The sequence below is a fragment of the Oryctolagus cuniculus genome, chromosome 10 (assembly GCF_964237555.1).
Source record: "Oryctolagus cuniculus chromosome 10, mOryCun1.1, whole genome shotgun sequence".
In the NCBI taxonomy this organism is placed as follows: Eukaryota; Metazoa; Chordata; class Mammalia; order Lagomorpha; family Leporidae; genus Oryctolagus; species Oryctolagus cuniculus.
Window position 1 is genome coordinate 41,549,072 of NC_091441.1, and position 19,336 is coordinate 41,568,407.

Genomic DNA, 19,336 nt, shown 5'->3' on the forward strand with positions numbered 1-19,336 from the left:
TTACTGAGTGTAAATACAGTATAAAATCTACAGAAATAAGTGTTGTCACTTAAATGCCTCTGTTATGTTTTTGCACAGTGATACTAAGTAAATAGTATGCTAGGTTTCCATTAGGATTCACTGTTTTGGATTAGAAATGCTTTATTTAAAAGCACTTTTCTGGTACAGGCATTTGGCATAGTGGTTAAGAAGCAGCTTGGGTGGTTGGCATTATGGTATAGTGGGTTTAGCAGCTGCCTGCAACACCAGCATCCCACATGGGTGCTGGTTCAAGTCCTGGCTGCTCCACTTCCGATACAGCTCCCTTGCCAATGTGCCTGGTAAAGCAGCAGAAGATGGCCTAAGTGCTTAGGCCTCTGCACCAACATAGGAGACCCAGAAGAATCTCCTTGGTTCCTGGCTTCAGGCTGGCCCAGTCTCAGCTGTTGAGGTCAGTGGGCGAGTGAACTAAGCAGATGGAAGATCTCTCTTGTTCAGTCTCTTCCTCTCTCTCCTTAACTGTCCCCACCAAATACATAAATCTTAAAAAAAAAAAGTTGGGATGCTTGCATCCCTTTTTATAATGTATAAGTTCAATTCTTGCCTCTGTTCCCAACTTCAGCCCACTACCAGTGCAGACCCTGGGAAGCAGTGGGGATGGTCCCCATAGTTTGGTCCCTGTCACCCACATGAGAAACCAGAACTGAGTTTCCAGCTCCTGACTTGGGGAGTAAACCAGCAGATGGGAACGCTGTCTGTCTCTTCCTCTGTTTTGAATTTTTAAAAATTATAAATACTATTCTTACCGGGTTAACTGTATTCTGTTTCCAAAGGTGCAATGCTCCATGGAAAGCATGAGCAATGATCATGGAACCATCTTCATTGAATTGGCAATCATAAAATCCTAGAGTATTCCCACCTACTTCACCTACTCGAACCTATACAAAAATAGACAGAAAACAATTCTCAATATGGAAATCATTAATTCCAGAGACTGCTGAATCCCCACTCACTTAAGGTACACAAAGAGTGAAAATTTGTACCTCTAGGAATACAGAGTCAGGATTTAATATCCAGTTAGTAAAACTCAATTTTCTGTTCCTTAAACAGCAGTAGTTTTACCTGTTCCAGCCAAACTCCTGACTCCTCATCTGGAGCCCACAGAATCATGGTTTTATCCATTGAGGCAGACAACAATCTCATTGGATGCTGTAGAACACCATCTAAAGAATAAAAACTAATGCCTCTTAGGTGACCAATAAGCACTGTATTCATAGATTATCAGAAGAAAACAACATGGGCACTTGCAGCATTATTTGTAATAGCAAATATGTGCAAACACATAGGTCTATCACAGAAAGAACAGATACATAAGTTGCGGTAAATTCAGACAATGGAATGTTGTAGTGCTATAAAAATAAATTACAAAAGCTACATGAATCAACATGGACACATCTGCCTAAAATATGTTAAGCTAAAAAGGTAAATTGTAAAATGATAAATACTTATTGATAATCAGGTTTGGATCATTGTGAAACAATACTATTTGTGGCTGCACAAATGTGTAATAAAATATAAAGACATGCTGGGAATGATATGTCCTGAGCTCAGTACTGTAGCTGCCTCTAGAGGAGGTTCCAAAGAACACCCAAGGGTTCTCCACTCCTACAGTACCCAGTTTACTTAAAAAACGAAATAAAACTGCAGCACAATGAAATAGGAGCTGACTGCTGACTGCCATTCTTGTCTTGGGGAAGGAGCTGGGGAAGAATGTGATGCCATGCTCTGCTCAGCTCCGCAACCTGCCCCAGCGTGGGCTAGCACAGAACCACCACTCCACAAATGGAGGCTGAGGGTGAAACAAAGGGCAGAGGGGCTGGCGCTGTGACATAGTAGGTTAAGCCTCTGCCTCTGCCTGAGGCACCCGCATCCTATATTGGTGCCAGTTCAAGTCCTGGCTGCTCCACTTCCAACCCAGCTCCCTGCTAATGACCTGGGAAAACCTCTCAAACAAACAAATCTCTCTTAAAAAAAAAAAAAAAAAAAAAAAAAAAGATAGGCAGAGAGAGTCCTGCTTTTTCATAAATAATGTAGCTCAGTATTAATGATTGTATTACTAATGGTAAAGTTACCAATGAAGTTGGTTTGAGAGTCGATAGTTTTAAAAATCTCTTTATGACAAGGTGAAAACTTTGAGAAAGAGTTACTGGGGGTGTGGCAGTTTTGGCATCATGGCAAGAATCATATCTTCCCCAGTTACAAGGTACTTTTCGGTGGAACTGAGTGTCCAGAACACCAGGAATGTAGCTGTTGTACTTGCCAACTTAAAAACATCTTGTATTTGAGATTTCTGACCATATCAAAAAAAACACACCCTCCACTTCGTCTGGTTAGATCTAAGGGACAGGTCGGCATCTTCTTCCTACCTTTGTAGAATGAAGGCTGCCAGTGGACTGCATTTACCCAGTTTTCGTGACCAGCTAGCACAGTCTCCAGAGTAACCGCAAATGCTGTCTTAATGCCTAGAACAAAAGCATGAAGGGATTTTTTTCCCTCAAAGTTCTTCTAAAAAAGAACGTTTTCACAGCTAAACCAATTGTCCAATTACATAAACAGAAATTAGAATAAAACATGACAAGGTCAACAAAAACAGCGTGCATTCTAAATTTCATTAACCTCATTCACTGTTTGAAATTACAGGCCATAAAAGTAAAAAAACAAAAAATAAATAAAATCACATGATGAAAAGTTCTAAAAATAAAATTTTCTCTACACTTTTTGCTGGTCACAAATGTTAAGAAACACAATGTATTTTCCAAATCATCAAAACAACTGTTTTTACACTGCAATTAAAAAGCAAAACCAGACATGTCAGACTCTTTGTGAGCCTCATTCATTATCAGGATGTAATAGCCTAAAATACCGTTTAAAGAAACATAAGATAAATGCAGAAATAAAAGAAACAAAAAATAAATACTTCGATCTTTCAAATCAATTAATGAAAATAGCAAAAAAAAATTTGTATTTGGGTACAGTTTATACTCAGCAAGCTGATTAAATCATTTCTTGGTTCTCCCCTTAAAACTGTGTTACTGAAATGTCAACTAATGAGCTTTATAACCAAGATGAGTTATAGTAACAAAGAACAGTTTACTGGGGGCCAGTGCTGTGGTGCAGTGGGTTAAAGCCCTGGCCTGAAGTGCCGGCATCACAAATGGGCACTGGTTCGAGACCCAGCTGCTATACTTCCCATCCAGCTCTCTGCTATGGCCTAGGGAAGCAGTAGAGAATGGCCCAAGTCCTTGGGCCCCTGGACCCGCATGGGAGACCCAGTAGAAGCTCCTGCTCCTGGCTTCAGATTGGTGCTGCTCTGGCCATTGCAGCCATCTGGGGAGTGAACCAGTGGATGGAAGATCCTCCCCCGCCCCCACTCTGCTGCTCCTCTCTCTGTGTAACTCTGACTTTTGAATAAATAAATAAATCTTTATTAAAAAAAAAAAAACAGTTTACTGATATGAACAATGCTTGCTAAAGACTAACTGTGGGGGGCTGGTGCCAAGGTGCACTTGGTTAATCCTCTGCCTGCGGCGCCAGCATCCTATATAGGTGTTGGTTCTAGCCCCAGTGGCTCCTCTTCCAGCCCAGCTCTCTGCTGTGGCCCGGGATAGCAGTGGAAGATGGCCCAAGTGCTTGGGTCCCTGCACCCGCATGGGAGACCAGGAAGAAGCACCCGGCTCCTGGCTTCAGATGGGCGCAGCCCCAGCCATTGCAGCCATTTGGAGAGTGAACCAATGGGAGGAAGACCTTTCTCTCTGTCTCTCTCTCTCTCTCTCTCTCGCTGTCTGTAACTCTACCTGTCAAATAAACAAATAAAATCTTAAAGAAAAAAAAAAAAAGACTGTGTAATTCAGATACATATTCCCCCAAAACCTCCTTCAAATAGGAGACTCCAACAGGATCTACCACATAGGAGTACTGCTTTAATGCCAATCAGGAAATCAGAAGTACATATACTATTCAAGAATAGGGATTTGGCATGTCTCATGAATGTATTCCAACAAAAAGATAAATAATTCACATTGCTCCTTTAGGTCATCCTATGCTAAAACTACAATTTTAGTACCATTTTATAAACTAAATTATTGAGAAACATTAAATATTACTTTTTAGCAATTTAAAAAACTCTTACTAATAAGGTTAAATGAAAAATATGTTTAATAAATGAAAAATGACTTACTCTTGGGGCAGGAGCTGTGGTAAAGCAAATTAAGCTGCCATTTGCTATGCACACATTGCTTATCAAAGTACAAGGGACTGAGTCCTGCCTCTGCTTCCAATCCAATTTCTTGCTGGTGTGCACACTGGCAGGCAAAAGATGATGGCTCAAGCACTTGGGTCCCTGACACCCATGTGTGAAAACCAGATGAACCTCTTGGCTAGTGGCTTTTGCCTGGTCCAAACCTAACTATTGTGGGCATTTGAGGAGTAAACCATCAAATGGAAGATCTCTCTTTTTCCCTCTCCCTCACTCTTTCAAATAAATAAAAATAAATAAACTTTAAAAAAAAAATTCAGGGGCCAGAGCTGTGGCACAGAGGCTTAAAGCCTGGGCCTGCAGTGCTGGCATCCCATATGGGTGCCAGTTCAAGTCCTAACTGCTCCACTTCCAATCCAGCTCCCTGCTAATGCACCTGGGAAAGCAGCAGAGGATGGTCCAAGTCCTTGGGCCCCTGCAACCACATAGGAGACCTGGAAGAAGCACCCTGCTCCTGGCTTCAGACTGGCTCAGCTCTGGCCATTGTAGCCATTTGGGGAGTGAACCAACTGATGGAAGACCCCTCTCTCTCTCTCTGGAACTCTTCCAAATAAACAAAATAAATCTTTAAAAAAAAAAGATTCATCCTCACAGAAAAATGTATAGTATTGGTTTCACGTAGGGATTTGACAATTTTGAAAAACTAACCTTACAGAAAAGTGCAGTAAAATAGATAAATGAACCAGTTAGACGACTTAAGTATTGTTACATCAAATGTTTCTATTATTACTCACTTTCATTTTCTATAGTAAAAGTATTTTCCTTCAGCCTTATAGTGTCATCATCCTGAGTTCCTGAAGATGTTGATTTCATATAGAGCTTCCATACTCTTATCAGGCAATCTTGCGAACAGCTTGCTAGGAAAAGATCACTACCTAATTAAAAAATAAATTTTATTAATTTTAAAACATGGTATTCTTAAATATAAGTCTTTCTCTTCTATATTATGCACATTTCTAGATTCCAAGGGAAAAAAAAACTGTTGCCTTACCCTTCATTCATCTGACCTGTGTTCCTTTGTTGTAACATTGATAAACACAAATTCAACACTTACAAATAAATAAATGTTATAACATGCAGTACTCTTATAAACAGTCTACTAAGTTCTACAAGGAAATTTAAAAAAATGTTTGTATGTGGACAATTCAGCTAGCATTACCTTATAAATAAATACAAGTTTGTTTCATCCTCTACCACCCAATTAATAGTTAACAGAGGGGATAAATATCCTTTTTCTAACTGGGACAACAGAAAAATGTAACAAGGAAACTTATAAATTAAAGCAAGAGGCTGCTCTCTTGGACATTACACACATTTCTCTCCACTATACATGCTTTAGCAAAATTTCATACTGACCAAAGGATGCCCACTCCACGCCTCTTATCCAATCCTCGTGTCCACAGAGAAGAAGCATTTTCTGAAACTAGCAAGATGATAAAAATCACTGGGCTTGAAGTATATCAGTGATTTCATTCGGTCTCAGCCAGTGCTACTGCATCAATTTTACTGGAAACACTATTTGAATAGATATAGGATAAAGTACTCATTTGGGAATGAAAAGAATCTCATGATATAAAAGCTAACTTGCAGTGGCGCAGAGGGTTAAAGCCCTAGCATGCAGCACTAGCATATCCTATGGGTATCAGTCCAAGTCCCAGCTGTTCCACTTCCGATCCAGCTCCTGGCTAATACTCCTGGGAAAGCAGCAGATGATGGTCTAACTCCTTGGGCCCCTGCACCTACATGGGAGACCCAGAAGTTTGTGGCTCCTGGCTTCGGACTGACTCAGCTCTGGCCGTTGAGCCAATTGGGGAGTGAACCAGCGAATGGAAGACCTCAATCTCTCTCTCTCTCTCTGCTTCTCCTTCTCTCTCTGTGTAACTCTGACTTTCAAATAAATAAATAAATCTTTAAAAAAATATGTAAATAAACAGAAAATCCTAGACTCTTAATAAACAGAATTAGTTACCTGGTCATTTTGTTGAACAAACAAGTGAATTCTGCAGTCATCATCACCACACGCCAATATTGGTACTGGGGGGAGAAACAGGCTTCCCTGTGATTATTCCACCATATGTTGATTAGCACCTACACTGGCTTCTAAGCTCTAGGTAAAGAATCCTGACTGTGGGGCCGGGCGCTGTGGCATGGCAGGTTAACACCCTGGCCTGAAGCGCCAGCATCCCATATGGGTGCTGGTTCGAGACCCGGCTGCTCCACTTCCCATCCAGCTCTCTGCTATGGCCTGGGAAAGCAGTAGAAAATGGCCCAAGTCCTTGGGCACCTGCACCCATGCAGGAGACCCGGAAGAAGCTCCTGGCTCCTGGCTTCAGATCAGCATAGCTCAGACCATTGCGGCCAACTGGGGAGTGAACCACTGGACAGAAGACTTCTCTCTCTCTCTCTGCCTCTCCTCTCTCTGTGTAACTCTGACTTTCAAATAAACAAAATAAATCTTAAAAAAAAAAAAAAAAAAAGAATCCTGACTGCTTTTATTTCCCACCCCAGTGAACAAATAAATCAAAGTACTCAATAAATAAATTTCTCTAGCAATAAACTGAACACTCTAAAATGTTATACTCAACGGCTACTTGGCAAATAATGACTATGGATCAACTAAGAGTGCTCCTCTCCATTCCACGTCATTTATGACAGAAGGCAGGGAGAAAGAAGCTCAAGAGCAAAAGGGAGCATTCACACCAGTGAGCATGAACCCATCCAAAGAGCTGCTACAAGGCCAGCACCATGGAACAAAAGTATGTTCTCCAAATCTCAACTTGTTTCATGTTTAGATACAAATTAAGACCTAATACATTTCTTGTCGGTTCTGGTCGTTTGGACATATGCAAATATAGTACTCTTTTAATAAGTATAATAAATATTGAGCAAGATACTCACCATTAGTATCAGGCAAAAAAGATAAGCAGAGAGCCAGAGCGAATCCATTTTCAAAGTCCAAGGTCTGAAGGCACATTACTAAGAAACAAGAAAAAAAAAAAAAGACCACGAACTCTCCCTGAGCTTATTTAGAGGTAGGGTGGCATCACTGCAGCCTATAAGTTGTCAGGGAGATGGGAAAAATCAGTCCTGAGCTCCCACAGACCCTTTAAAATGAAGTGGCCAAACTCTAATAAGCTTACAGAGAACAAAAGACTCATATGAAAAAAGAAGTAATTTATATTTCCAAACAGTTTCGTGTAGAGGAGCTTTTTTAAAGTACAAAAGAAACAAACAATTGATATTTCAGTTGTCTAGATTAGTATGTCTCCAGACCTACTTTCTGAATCCTTTTTAGACCAAAGTCGAACAGTGGAATCTGACGCTGCAGAAACTATGAGTGTGTCGTGTGCAGTATCCAATGCACCCTTCTGATAAACAGCATGTACCGCATAAACAGGTCCTTCATGGCCATGGAGACGGACTGCTTTTGAAAGCTGAATCAGAAAGAACAACAAAAGCATTATGACTTTAAAAAAAAAAAAAAAAAAAAAAAAAGAATGGTCAGTTTCACCGTTATTAAGCTGGAATCACAGGATTAAAGGAAATGTTAAAATGTCTGACCCACAAACAGGTCTCCTAAATTGAAGAGAATGACAGCTTTCAGGAAGTCTGTCTCATCGTGTTATTAATACACAAAAAACACACAGCCTTAGACACAGCAATCTCACAGCTAAGACTCTACCCTGAGGAAATAACAGCACTAGTGTCACACATAATACTAAGAGACAAATGAAGAAGGATATTCACCACCCAGTTCACAATACAGCAAAAAACTACAATAAAACTAAAATCATCAACAGAGAATTGATTAAATTACTGTAGAGGTATATTGTGGCCAATAAAAAAGGATAACAGATAAATGCATGCTTTCCACCATGGAAATAAGATGTCCATGAAATCGACATGTTTAAAGAATAAAGGCCAGCTCTGGGGAATGTTCTCCTTTTGCTTACTCTGATGTTTCCTCATAAATACATTCAGAACATACATTTTGGCAGCAATCCTACATAAGTGCATCACATCATGAGACACTTATCAGTTTGTTCCAGTTGTAGTGAAATCTTAGTAAAGGTTGTATGCTGGCACTGTGGCACAGAAGGGCAAGCCTCCACCTGCAGTGCCGGCTTCCCATGTGGGCGTCGGTTCCAGTCCCAGCTGCTCCACTTCCAATCCAGATCCTTGCTAATGTGCCCAGGAAAGCAGAAGAAGATGCCCAAGTACTTGGACCCGTGCACCCAGAGGGAGACCAGGATGAGGCTCCTGGCTCTTAGCTTTGGCCTGGCCCAGCCCTGACCATTATGGCCATTTGGGGAGTGAACCAACAGATGGTTCTCTCTCTCCACTCGCCGCCCCCCCATCTCTACCTTTCAAATAAATAAACAAATCTTGAAAGAAAAAAAAAAAAAGATCATACCCTCTAGGTTTTTTCACTGTCAACAGTCATTTTTGGTGGGGTGTGTGGTTTAACAGTTAAGATGCTGCCGGGATACCCACATTCTGTACTGGAGTGCCTGGTTTGAGTCGCAGCTCTACCAAGACTCCAGATTCCTGTGAACACAGTCCCTAGAAGGCAGCAGGTGATGGCTCAAGTTGGGTTGCTGCCACCCACATGGGAAACATGTACTGAATTCCCAGCTCCTAGCTTCCAACTGGCCCAGCTCCAGCCACTGTGAGCACCTGGGAAGCAGACAGGAGCTCTCTCTTCTGTCTCTCTCCATCTGCCACTTAAATACATTTTCTAAAAATAAAATAAAATAAAATAAAATAAAGTTTAAATCAAGGCTGGCACTGTTGTACAGTGGGTTAAGCTGCAGCCTATGACACCAGCATCCCATATGAGGGACAGTTCAAATACCAGATACTCCACTTCCAATCCAGCTCCCTGCTAATGGCCTGGGAAAAAGCAGGAGAAGATGGCCAAAGTACTTGGGCCCTTGCACCCATGTGGGATACCCAGAAGCTCCTGGCTCCTGGCTTCAGCCTGATCAATCCCCAGCCATTTGGGAAGTGAACCAAAGATGAAAAATCTCTCCCTCTGTCATTCTGCCTTTCAAATAAACTAATAAAATTTTAATTATAAAAACAATGATGCAAACATCTCAGTACCCTGGCTTAGAAATTAATCCTTTTCAGAGCCGGTGCCGTGGTTCACTTGGTTAATCCTCCGCCTGCAGCGCCGGCATCCCATATGGGCGCCGGGTTCTAGTCCCGGTTGCTCCTCTTCCAGTCCAGCTGTCTACTGTGGCCTGGGAAGGCAGTGGAGGATGGCCCAAGTGCTTGGGCCCCTGTGCCCGCATTGGAGACCTGGAAGAAGCACCTGGCTCCTGGCTTCAGATTGGCGCAGCACCAGCCATAGCGGCCATTTGGGGAGTGAACTAACGGAAGGAAGACCTTTCTCTCTGTCTCTCTCTCTCTCTCGCTGTCTGTAACTCTACCTGTCAAATAAATAATAACATACCACCCCTTCCCTTAAGCCCTCTTATTTCCTTCAACTGTCTTTTAGGCCTTGTATACCCTTTTCTCCTCCTTCCTGTCTGGTCTCACATTCTGTTCATCACTATGCCTGCTGTCTACCTTCCTCTCTACTGACAGGAAGAGACTGGGTGGCATGGAGAAGGTCTTCTAAGTCTCACTTCAAGATCTCAGACAAGAGTGCACAGATACCCCCCTTGTTGGCTCTATCCAAGCCAGAGTGGAGTTTGCTACGTTCCCCTACTTTGGGGCTGTCATTCAAATTTACACCCACCTCCACACCTGCTCTCTCCTTCTAAGGGGAAGTCAGAGTGTCTCGCCAACAATTTACATGCCATGTCTACAAATAAATTCCACGTCTTCTCTCCTGCTTGTCTATTTTTCTTTGTATAACCATTTTCACCCAGGGATCCAAGACAGAATCCTATTGCTTTTTGCTTTGTTTTTGAAGATTTATTTATTTATTTATTTGAAAGTCAGAGAGAGGATCTTCCATCTGCTGATCCACTTCCCAGATGGCTGCAATGGCCAAGGCTCGGTAGTGACGATGCCAGAAGCCAGGTCTCCCATGTGGTTAGCAGGGGCCCAAGTACTTGGGCCATGTACCATTGCTTTTCCCAGGCTATTAGCAAGGAGCTGGATCGGAAGTGGAAAAGCCGAGACATGAACCAATGCCTCAATGCCTATATGAGATATTGGCTTTGCAGCTGGCAGCTTTACCTACTATGCCACAAGGCCAGCCCCAGAATCCTGCTGTTCTTGATTATTTACCCCATCAACCAACTCCCCATCCCTTTAAAAACAACCTAATTGATGGTAAAATCATTTCTCCTTCAAAAATACACGCTGCATCCCTTCCTAGTTTTCTATATTCTAATTCGAAACATGTTTTAAAAGATTTATTTTTGGAGGGCCAGCACTGTGGTATAGTATGTAAAGCTGCCACCTGTAGTGCCAGCATCCAATATGGGCAATGGTTTGAGACCCAGCTGCTCCACTTCCAATTCAGCTCTTTGCTATGGCCTGGGAAAGCAGCAGAAGATGGTCCAAGTCCTTGGGCCCCTGCACTCACATGGGAGACTCAGAAGAAGCTTCAAGCTCCTTACTTTGGACAGTCATTTGGGGAGTGAACCAGTGGATGGAAGACCTCTCTCTCTTTGCCAATGCCTTTCTGTAACTCAAATAAATAAATAAATCTTTATAAAAATTTGTTTTGTTTATTTGAAAGACAAAGTTACAGAGCAAAGAGGAGAGACAGAGAGAGAGGGAGAGAGAGATCTTCCATCCAGTGTTTGACTCCCCACATGGTCACAATGGCCGGGCTGGGCCTGCCTGAAGCCAGGAGCCTAGAGCTTCACCCAGGTCTCCCACGTGGGTGTACGGTCCCAAGCACCTGGGCCATCTTCCACTGTTTTTCCAGGTCATCAGCAGAGAATTGGATCAGAATCGGAGCAACTGGATTGCAAATCGGTGCCCATATGGGATACTAGCATCTCAGGCAGAGGTTTAAACAGCTCGCCACAGCGCCGGCCCCTCAGATTATCTTTTGATAGTCATACTCCTGTGCTTAGAAATCATCAATGACTTCCAAATGCCTGCTAGTAAAGAACAGATTCTCCAAGCTTGCATTCAAATTCCCACATGATCTCCTTCTACTCTACTTCTCTAGTAGAGAGTCCAAGTGCCCACAATGCCTTAGCTAGGAACATTTCCAAAACTCCCTGCTTCAGAGCTCCAAGGAATGCGAGAAATCTAAAGATGATTCACACATGTAATTTATTTGGGAAACACTATTTTCTTTTCTTTTTTTTTTTTAAAGATTTATTTTATTTCTTTGAATGGCAGAGTTACACAGAAAAAGAACGAGAGATAGAGACAGAACTTCCATCCCCAAAATGGCCATAACGGCTAGGGCTGCCAGGTGCCAGGAGCTTAATCTGGGTCTCCCACATGGTGCAAGGGCCCAAGGACCTGGGCCGCCTTCTGCTGCTTTCCCTGGCACATTAGCAGGGAGCTGGATAGGAAGTGGAGTAGCAAGGACTTAAACCAGTGCCCATATAGGATGCAGGCATTGCAGGCTACAGCTTAACCCACTACGCTACAACACCAGCCCCAACACTATTTTTTCTACCTGGAATACTTGCCCCTTTAATTTCTCCAAGGTAATCATTCTACATCTTAAAATCCAACTCATAGATAACTACTAAAGCTCTTCTGAACTCTTACAGCACTATGGTTGTGTTGTAGCAAGCTAGAGCACCTGCCCGTGGAGCTACCCTGGTATTTTTAGTTATTCATGTGTGTTTTGCCTTCAAAACTACATTTCCAATTCATGAATAGAAATACTCTGCCTTATTCTTTTATGCAATAAAAATGCAAATATATAATGCATTAACTCTTTTCACTTTTAATCTTTACTCACAACTAGTGTCCATCAATAGAGGTCCATCCAAACCAAGCATTAATGAAACATCCCTCCAAATTATGTAAGTAAATTCACACGGCAGCAGCTACTATGTTAACAGATCACCACTAATTTTTACAATCATGAAAAACAGAATAGGAGCAGGTGTGGTTGCAGAGAGGCTTAAGCTGCTGCTAGGGTCATCCATATCCCTTATCAGAGTGCCTGGGATTGTGTTCTACCTCCGATTGTGATCCAGTTTCCTGTTACTGCATTTGAGACACATCAGGTGATAGCCCAATTACTTGGGTTCCTGCCACCCATGTAGGAGATCCAGGTGGAGTTCTAGGTTCCTGGCTTACGCCTGGCTCAGCCCCAATGGCTGAGGACATTTGGGGACTCAAAGAGTAAATGGAAAATCTCTTTCTTTGTATGTGTGTGTCATGTGTCTTTCAAACAAAAATAACACACACACACACACACACACACCAGAATAACCTATCTAAGAACAGTGTGAGGGGCCAGAGTTGTGGTGCTGCAGGTTGAACTGCTGCTTACCAGGCCAACATGCCATATCTGGGTGCCAGTTTGACTCCTGGCTGTTCCTCTTCTGATTCAGCTTCCTGCTAATGTGCCTGGAAAGGCAGCAGAACATGGCCCAAGTACTTGGGTCCCTGTAAACCACGGGCAAGACTGGAAAGGAGTTCCAGGCTCCTGGCCCAGTCCCGGCTGCTGCGGATTTTGGGTAGTAAATCGTATATGGAAGATATCTCTCACCCTCTCTGTCACTATGCATTTTGAATAAACAAAATTTTGCTTTTAAAAAAGAATTGTTTGAGTGGCCAGCATTGTGTCATAATGGATAAAGCCACCAACTGCAGTGCCAGTATCCCATATGGGCACCGGTTTGAGTCCTGGCTGCTCCACTTCCAATCCAGCTCTCTGCTGTGGCCTAGGAAAGCAGTAAAGATGCCCAAATCCTTGGGCACCTGTCCCTCTTTGGGAGACCCGGAAGAAACTCCTGGATCCTGGCTTCAAATAGACACAGTTCTATCCATTGCAGCCAAATGGGGAGTGAACCGCGGATGGAAGACCCCTCTCCCCCTCTCTCTCTCTTTCACTCTTTCAAATAAATAAATAAATCTTTAAAAAAATTAAAAAAGAATAGTTTGAAAATTATTCCAAAAAATTATATTAAATTCATGGAGATAACAGACAATGAATTTAGGAGCAGAAATTAAGTACAGAAGATACAGCATCTGTGTTACTGATCAACAAGAATGAGTAACTTCTTAAAGAAACAACATAATAGAAATGAAGGGGAAAAACTGAAAATATAAGTAGATGTAAGTAATTTCTTATCATTAGAAAAAGGTCTACCCACCTGATTATCCTCTATTTTCCAATGAATCACTTGATTATCAGATCCTCCGGAAACTAATTCAGTAGAAGGAGCTGAAAAAAATTGTATCTCAGTAAATACTCTTTTATTTTTTTCTTATTTATTAAAAAAAAAGTCAACATTACCAAAAAGATTTAAGAACACCCCCATATTCTTTACCCAAATTCACAAACTGTTAACATTGTGGCCAGCTGGCTTAGTATCTCATCTTCCAAATATGAACACAAGCTTCTTTTTTGGACAGCCACTAACAAAAAATATTGTGGGGCCGGCCAGCCCTGTGGCAGAGCGGGTAAAGCTGCCACCTGCAGTGCCAGCATCCCGTTTGGGCAACGGTTCGAGTCCCGGCTGCTCCACTTCCAATCCTAGGAAAGTAGTGGAAGATGACTCAAGTCCTTGGGCCCCTGCACCTGCGTGGGAGACCCAGAAGAAGCTCCTGGCTTCAGATGGATCCAGCTCTACCCGTTGCGGCCATTTTGGGAGTGAACCAGCAGATAGAAGACCTTTCTCTGCCTCTGCTTCTGCTTCTTTGTAACTCTGCCTTTCAAATAAATAAATAAATCTAAAAAGACCAAAAAAAAAAAAAAAAAAATTCATCGCGAACACTGTGAACCCTAATTCTCAAAGATTTTTACTATTTATCGCCTACATTATCAAGATACAGATTTTTCATCCTCAAGAATGTTTTAACATTGGGATGAGCATTTGGCCTAGTGGTTAAGATGCTAACTGGAACACCCATAACCTATATTGGAGGGCCATTTTGAGTTCCAGGCTTTTTTTTTTTGACAGGCAGAGTGGACAGTGAGAGAGAGAGAGAGAGAGAGACAAAGGTCTTCCTTTTGCCATTGGTTCACCCTCCAATGGCTGGCGCATCACACTGATCCGAAGCCAGGAGCCAGGTGCTTCTCCTGGTCTCCCATGTGGGTGCAGGGCCCAAGCACTTGGGCCATCCTACACTGCCCTCCCGGGCCACAGCAGAGAGCTGGCCTGGAAGAGGGGCAACCGGGACAGAATCTGGCGCCCCAACTGGGAATAGAACCTGGTGTGCCGGCGCCGCAAGGTGGAGGATTAGCCTATTGAGCCGTGGTACCGGCGCTACTTTGTTTCTGACCCAACTTCATGCTAATACATTCTGGAAGCAACAAATGATGGCTCAAGTGCTTGGGCCCCTGCCACAATCATAGGAGACCCAGTTGGAGTTTTGGGCTCCTTGCCTCCACTTGGCCCAGCTTGGGCCACTGTGAGTATTTGGGGAGTGAACCAGCAGAAGGAAGACTGATCTCCCTCCCCCTCTTTCTGTTGCTCTGCCTTTCAAGTAGATGATTATAAACAAATAAACATTAAAATCACAGAAAAAAAATTTAAATGTACTGTTATGTTAGCATAAATAACATTAACAAATCTGCAAATGTCCTTAATGTCTGACTTTATTAGAATACAGCTGATCATCATATCTGCTTCTGTATTTCATCTGCTGTGGGATTACACATAATATGGCCACTAGAAAATTCCACTGAACACTCATGACAGAATGAGAATGAAAACTGAACACTTTTTAGTATTATGAAAGTAACTTTGACCTTACATGTCCCCTGATATAGTGTAATCCTTCACTTCCAGATGACACTATGGTGCAGACTGGGGTAACAGAGACGCAAGGTCTCACCTGCGAAGCTAGGGCTTGTCTTTAGCAGAGACAGATCTAGAAGTGGAATCTTCTGAAACACAGCTTCAGCCTAAGGCCTGCTGACAAGTTTTCAATCAGGACTATGGGTAATGGGGGCAGGAAGGCTTGCCATCGCCAAAGGGTGTCTCTACCTTCACTCTAAGCACTGCTGTGTTATCCATGCTTCAATTGCTATACGGTAAACATAGTCATGTCACCTAACACCATTTTTCCTCTATTTTCCAACTCATAATATAAGGTGATGCTAAATTAAGAGATGTGATGAAAGAAAAATGACTAATACTTTATCAGAAAACAACAGAGATCGGCTTTAACTATCAGATTGATACTTACAGCCATCCTGTTTGCAAATCCACTGTACGCAATTGACTCGAGCAGTGTGACCATTCAAGTTGGTGACAACAACCCTGTTCTTTAAAAAAGAAAATACCAGTTAGTATGTAAGAATTTATCCTACAGAAAAATTAACAAGTTTGTAAAAGTCATATTTTGGTATTTTGAACACTAATAATAGATCAAGACTACCTCAGAGAGATTTGTCTTTCTTAGTTCATAAACTTTTTTTAAAAAAAGACTTACTTATTTATTCAAAAGAATTATAGAGAGAGAAATCTTCCATCTGCTGGTTTATTCCCCAGATGGCCACAATGGCCAGGGCAGGGCCAGGCCAAAGCCATGAGCTTCTTCTGGGTCTCCCTCATGGTTGGCAGAGGCCTAAACACACACGGGCTATCTTGTGCTGCTTTTCCCAGGCCATTAGCAGGGAGCTGGACTGGAAGTGGAGCAACCAGGACACAAACCCAGTGCCAACATGGGATGTTGGCATTGCTTTACCTGCTACACCACAACACTGGCCCCATTATTTATTTATTTCAAAGGCAGAGTTACAGAAAGAGAGGGAGAGATGACACAGAGAGTTTGCACTGGTTCACTTCCCAAATGGCTGCAGCAGCCGAGGCTGGACCGGGCTGAAACCAAGAGCCAGGAGGTGGCAGGAGCCCAAGCACTTGGGCCATCGTCTGCTGCTTTTCCAGGTGCACTAGCAGGGAGCTGGATGGGAAGCGGAGGAGCCAAGACGTACCAGCGTCCATATGGGATATTGGCACTGCTGCAACACGTCAGCCCCGCAGCTGTGTTAAAACTTTCATGGCCTAAGCACCAATTCACTTTAAACCATCACTCTCCACATTCTCAGCATCCTCTCCGCACACCATACTATCAGATCTCAGTGCACTGCTTACCCTCCCGTAATGCCCAGAACCTTCCCTCCCGCGGCGTCTGCCAGGACATCCCAGGCTAGACAAGCAGCCTCTTCCCACTGGCCTCATGGCCTCTGTCTCCCACCATTTTGAGAGTTCTGTTTACAAGAAAGCTTGAATAGAGGAATTATAATTAATGGGTATAAGTTGATGGCTAACTTTTCAAGTCAGGGCTGATCAGATGGTAGGTTCTTTAGCCCCAGTGACCTAAGGTCAGGATGCCACAATAATTCAGGTCCTCACATATCATATCCTGGCAGTGCCTCCAGCTTTCTCCAACACCACTGCACACCTGAGATTCCCTCTTCGCCCACTGCTGCCGATTCCAACTCTGTGAACTTCTGCGTGCCTTCCTGTTTGCAGCAACCTTCACTGTTGCTAATGAGCACTGGCTGAGTGTCTGCCTAAAGGCCAAGGAGAATTCTCACAGGTGAGAGAAAGGCCCACAGAGGCGAATGCATAGCAACCGATACACTTCACACCTGGCTAACAAGTTACAGTATTTCATGATCTCTCCTCTGAGGCTGAATTCCTTGCTGGGCAGGAGTTATTATTCATTATTTTTGTGTCATCACCAGATTTATCCAACAAAACTTGCTGAATGAGCATCATTACCAAAATTTTATCATGCTCTTATCCCCGCATTTAATTAAATGCACAACAAACATTAAACAAAGTACTTCTTAGACTCAATATTCCCTATTCTGATGTCAAAATACGCTAAAGCAGTCACCAGGTTATGTTTAAAAACATGATGAAGGCATGGGTACAAACTCATTAAGCTGCTGCACAAAGATGTGCGCCTACGTCAGCTTGTAGCTGATGGTCGCTGTTAGATTTAGCTTTGGCTTGATATGCTTTCTCTTGCCACCCAACACTGCATGGCAAATAGAAGAAATGAAAACCAAAAGAGGGGCCAGCGAAGCAGGTAAAGCCACCACCTGCCGTGCTGACATCCCATATGGGTGCAGGTTCCAGTCCTGGCTGCTCCTCTTCTGATCCAGCTCTCTTGCTGTGGCCTGGGAAAGCAGTGCAAGACTGCCCAAGTCCTTGGGCCCTGCACACACATGGGAGACCCAGAAGAAGCTCCTGGCTTCAGATCAGCTCAGCTCTAGCTGTTGTGGCCATCTGAGGAGTGAAGCAGCAGATGGAAGACCTCTTTCTCTGCCTCCTTCTCTCTCTATGTAACTCTCTCAAACAGATATATAAATCTTTAAAAAGGAAGGAAGGAAGGAAGGAAGGAAGGAAGGAAGGAAGGAAGGAAGGAAGGAAGGAAGGAAGGAAGGAGGGAAGGAGGGAGGGAGGGAGGAAGGAAGAGGGGGAGGGGGGTGGGAGGAGGGAGAGAGAAGGAGGAAGGAGGGAGGGAGAAGGAGGAAGGAGGGAGGGAACCAAAAGAGACAAGCAAGATAGGAAAAAAGGGAATATTTCAGAAACAAATTAATAAAGCAATGTAAGAAACACGCACTACCATCTCTTGTTCTGCATTTTAATTTGTAGTTTAGGGTTATGCTGAGGTTCTTTTGAGATGCAATCCTAACTGCACCGTCCTAACTCAGCCGACAGGAAAGGGGTCATAATGAACTCTGGACAGCACGCAAAACCTACTTAACTGAGAAGGCTGGTAAGAGAAGGGCCAAAACCAAAAATCATCAACTGACTGGGTGAGGTTCAGGGAAAAGATTCGCCCAGCCTTAAGCCTTACAACCAATGCTTAGGATCCCCATTCCCTAAGACCTTGTCCTCAAACAGCCCGTACTCTAGCTAAAATACAGGTCCTATTTGAAATGCCGCACCACAAAAGTTCATTAAGAAACACAGAGGGAAACGCAGGCCTGGGATAGCATCTGAGGGACGATGGCTTGCGTCCATACCTAAATCACGATTCTTGTAAAATCCAAACTGACTCGTTAACAGTACCACAGTTCCCCCGGGAAGGCATCAGATAAGCATCTCAGGATTCGGGTTTGGAGGTGAGGCTAACAGGCAACAGGCAAGATCTGAGGCACGGTGACCTGGCTGACGCAGCGCGCGGCGGGCCGCAGGACACTCCTCGCCCCCAGACCCACCACCCGGAGCCAACACGACCGCTAACTCGGCTTCCCAGCTCCGGGGCGGCAAACACAGTTCACCCGAGCACGCCCAGAAGCAGAGGGGTTGGGGCGCCCCGGTACCTCCTCTTACCCGAGGGTCATAGAGAACCACGGAGCAGGACGTGCCGAAGGCCAGAAGCCCTCCGGGCCCGGAGCTCCAGCTCACGGCACCCCGCACCCGGTTCGGGCAGCAAAACACATGACAAGTCTCCAGCACGGGAGCCACCATGTTGCCTGCCGATCAGCAGCCAAGTGCCAGGCGCGCACTTCCGCCCTCGGAGCGGAACCACCCGATGGCGGCCGCCTCTCTCCCGGGCGTCATCCGGACCGCGTTTCGGAGGCGGCCGGGGGCGGAGCGCAGGCAGCCCCGCCCCCGCGGGCCCCGCCCCTCCCGGGCCGGGGGAGTTCTCCATCCGCCTCCAGCTCGCATCTCCTCGGCCGAAGCTCAGCGCGCGGTGCAGGCTCGGCTGGCGTAGCCCAGGACCCTCGAGAAGGAGCCGAGCTCGGTCCAGGGCGAGGTCAGGGACGTCCCGCCGCCCCTCACGGCCCGGCTCCTGGCAGCAGACGGAACTGGCCCGGGAAGCCTTGGCGAGCGTGTCTCGGGCCTCAGAGAAGCGCAGGGGTGCGGAGGGGCTCAAAGAAAGGCGCATCCGCATCGCGCCAGCACCTCCGGCTCCGCGCCCTGCCTCCGCCCGCCCTTGCGAGCCCCGCGCGCGAAGCCCAGA

General features: G+C 44.4%; 1 protein-coding gene across 7 annotated transcripts in view; it reads right to left on the reverse strand.

The window, feature by feature from the left end:
• ELP2 (elongator acetyltransferase complex subunit 2) overlaps positions 1-18,946 on the reverse strand; it is a 41,351-nt gene extending 22,405 nt beyond the window's left edge. For 2 of the 7 annotated variants that reach the window (XR_011379350.1, XM_008261210.4), the window contains exons 1-11: positions 18,703-18,942; positions 15,596-15,674; positions 13,555-13,625; positions 7,572-7,728; positions 7,193-7,270; positions 6,264-6,328; positions 5,651-5,717; positions 5,029-5,169; positions 2,406-2,501; positions 1,102-1,202; positions 786-917 (exon numbers count right to left, since the gene is read on the reverse strand). Coding sequence is in view for 6 of the 7 variants with exons in the window: in XM_008261210.4 (XP_008259432.3) it covers positions 786-917; positions 1,102-1,202; positions 2,406-2,501; positions 5,029-5,169; positions 5,651-5,717; positions 6,264-6,328; positions 7,193-7,270; positions 7,572-7,728; positions 13,555-13,625; positions 15,596-15,674; positions 18,703-18,840 (1,125 nt within the window). In the remaining variant the exon portion in view is untranslated. Of the gene's footprint in view, positions 1-785; positions 918-1,101; positions 1,203-2,405; positions 2,502-5,028; positions 5,170-5,646; positions 5,718-6,263; positions 6,329-7,192; positions 7,271-7,571; positions 7,729-13,554; positions 13,626-15,595; positions 15,675-18,702 lie in introns of those variants that run through there. The other 5 variants (XM_070050273.1, XM_070050274.1, XM_070050271.1 and 2 more) reach the window with 5 other exon arrangements.
• Positions 18,947-19,336: the final 390 nt, after the last annotated feature.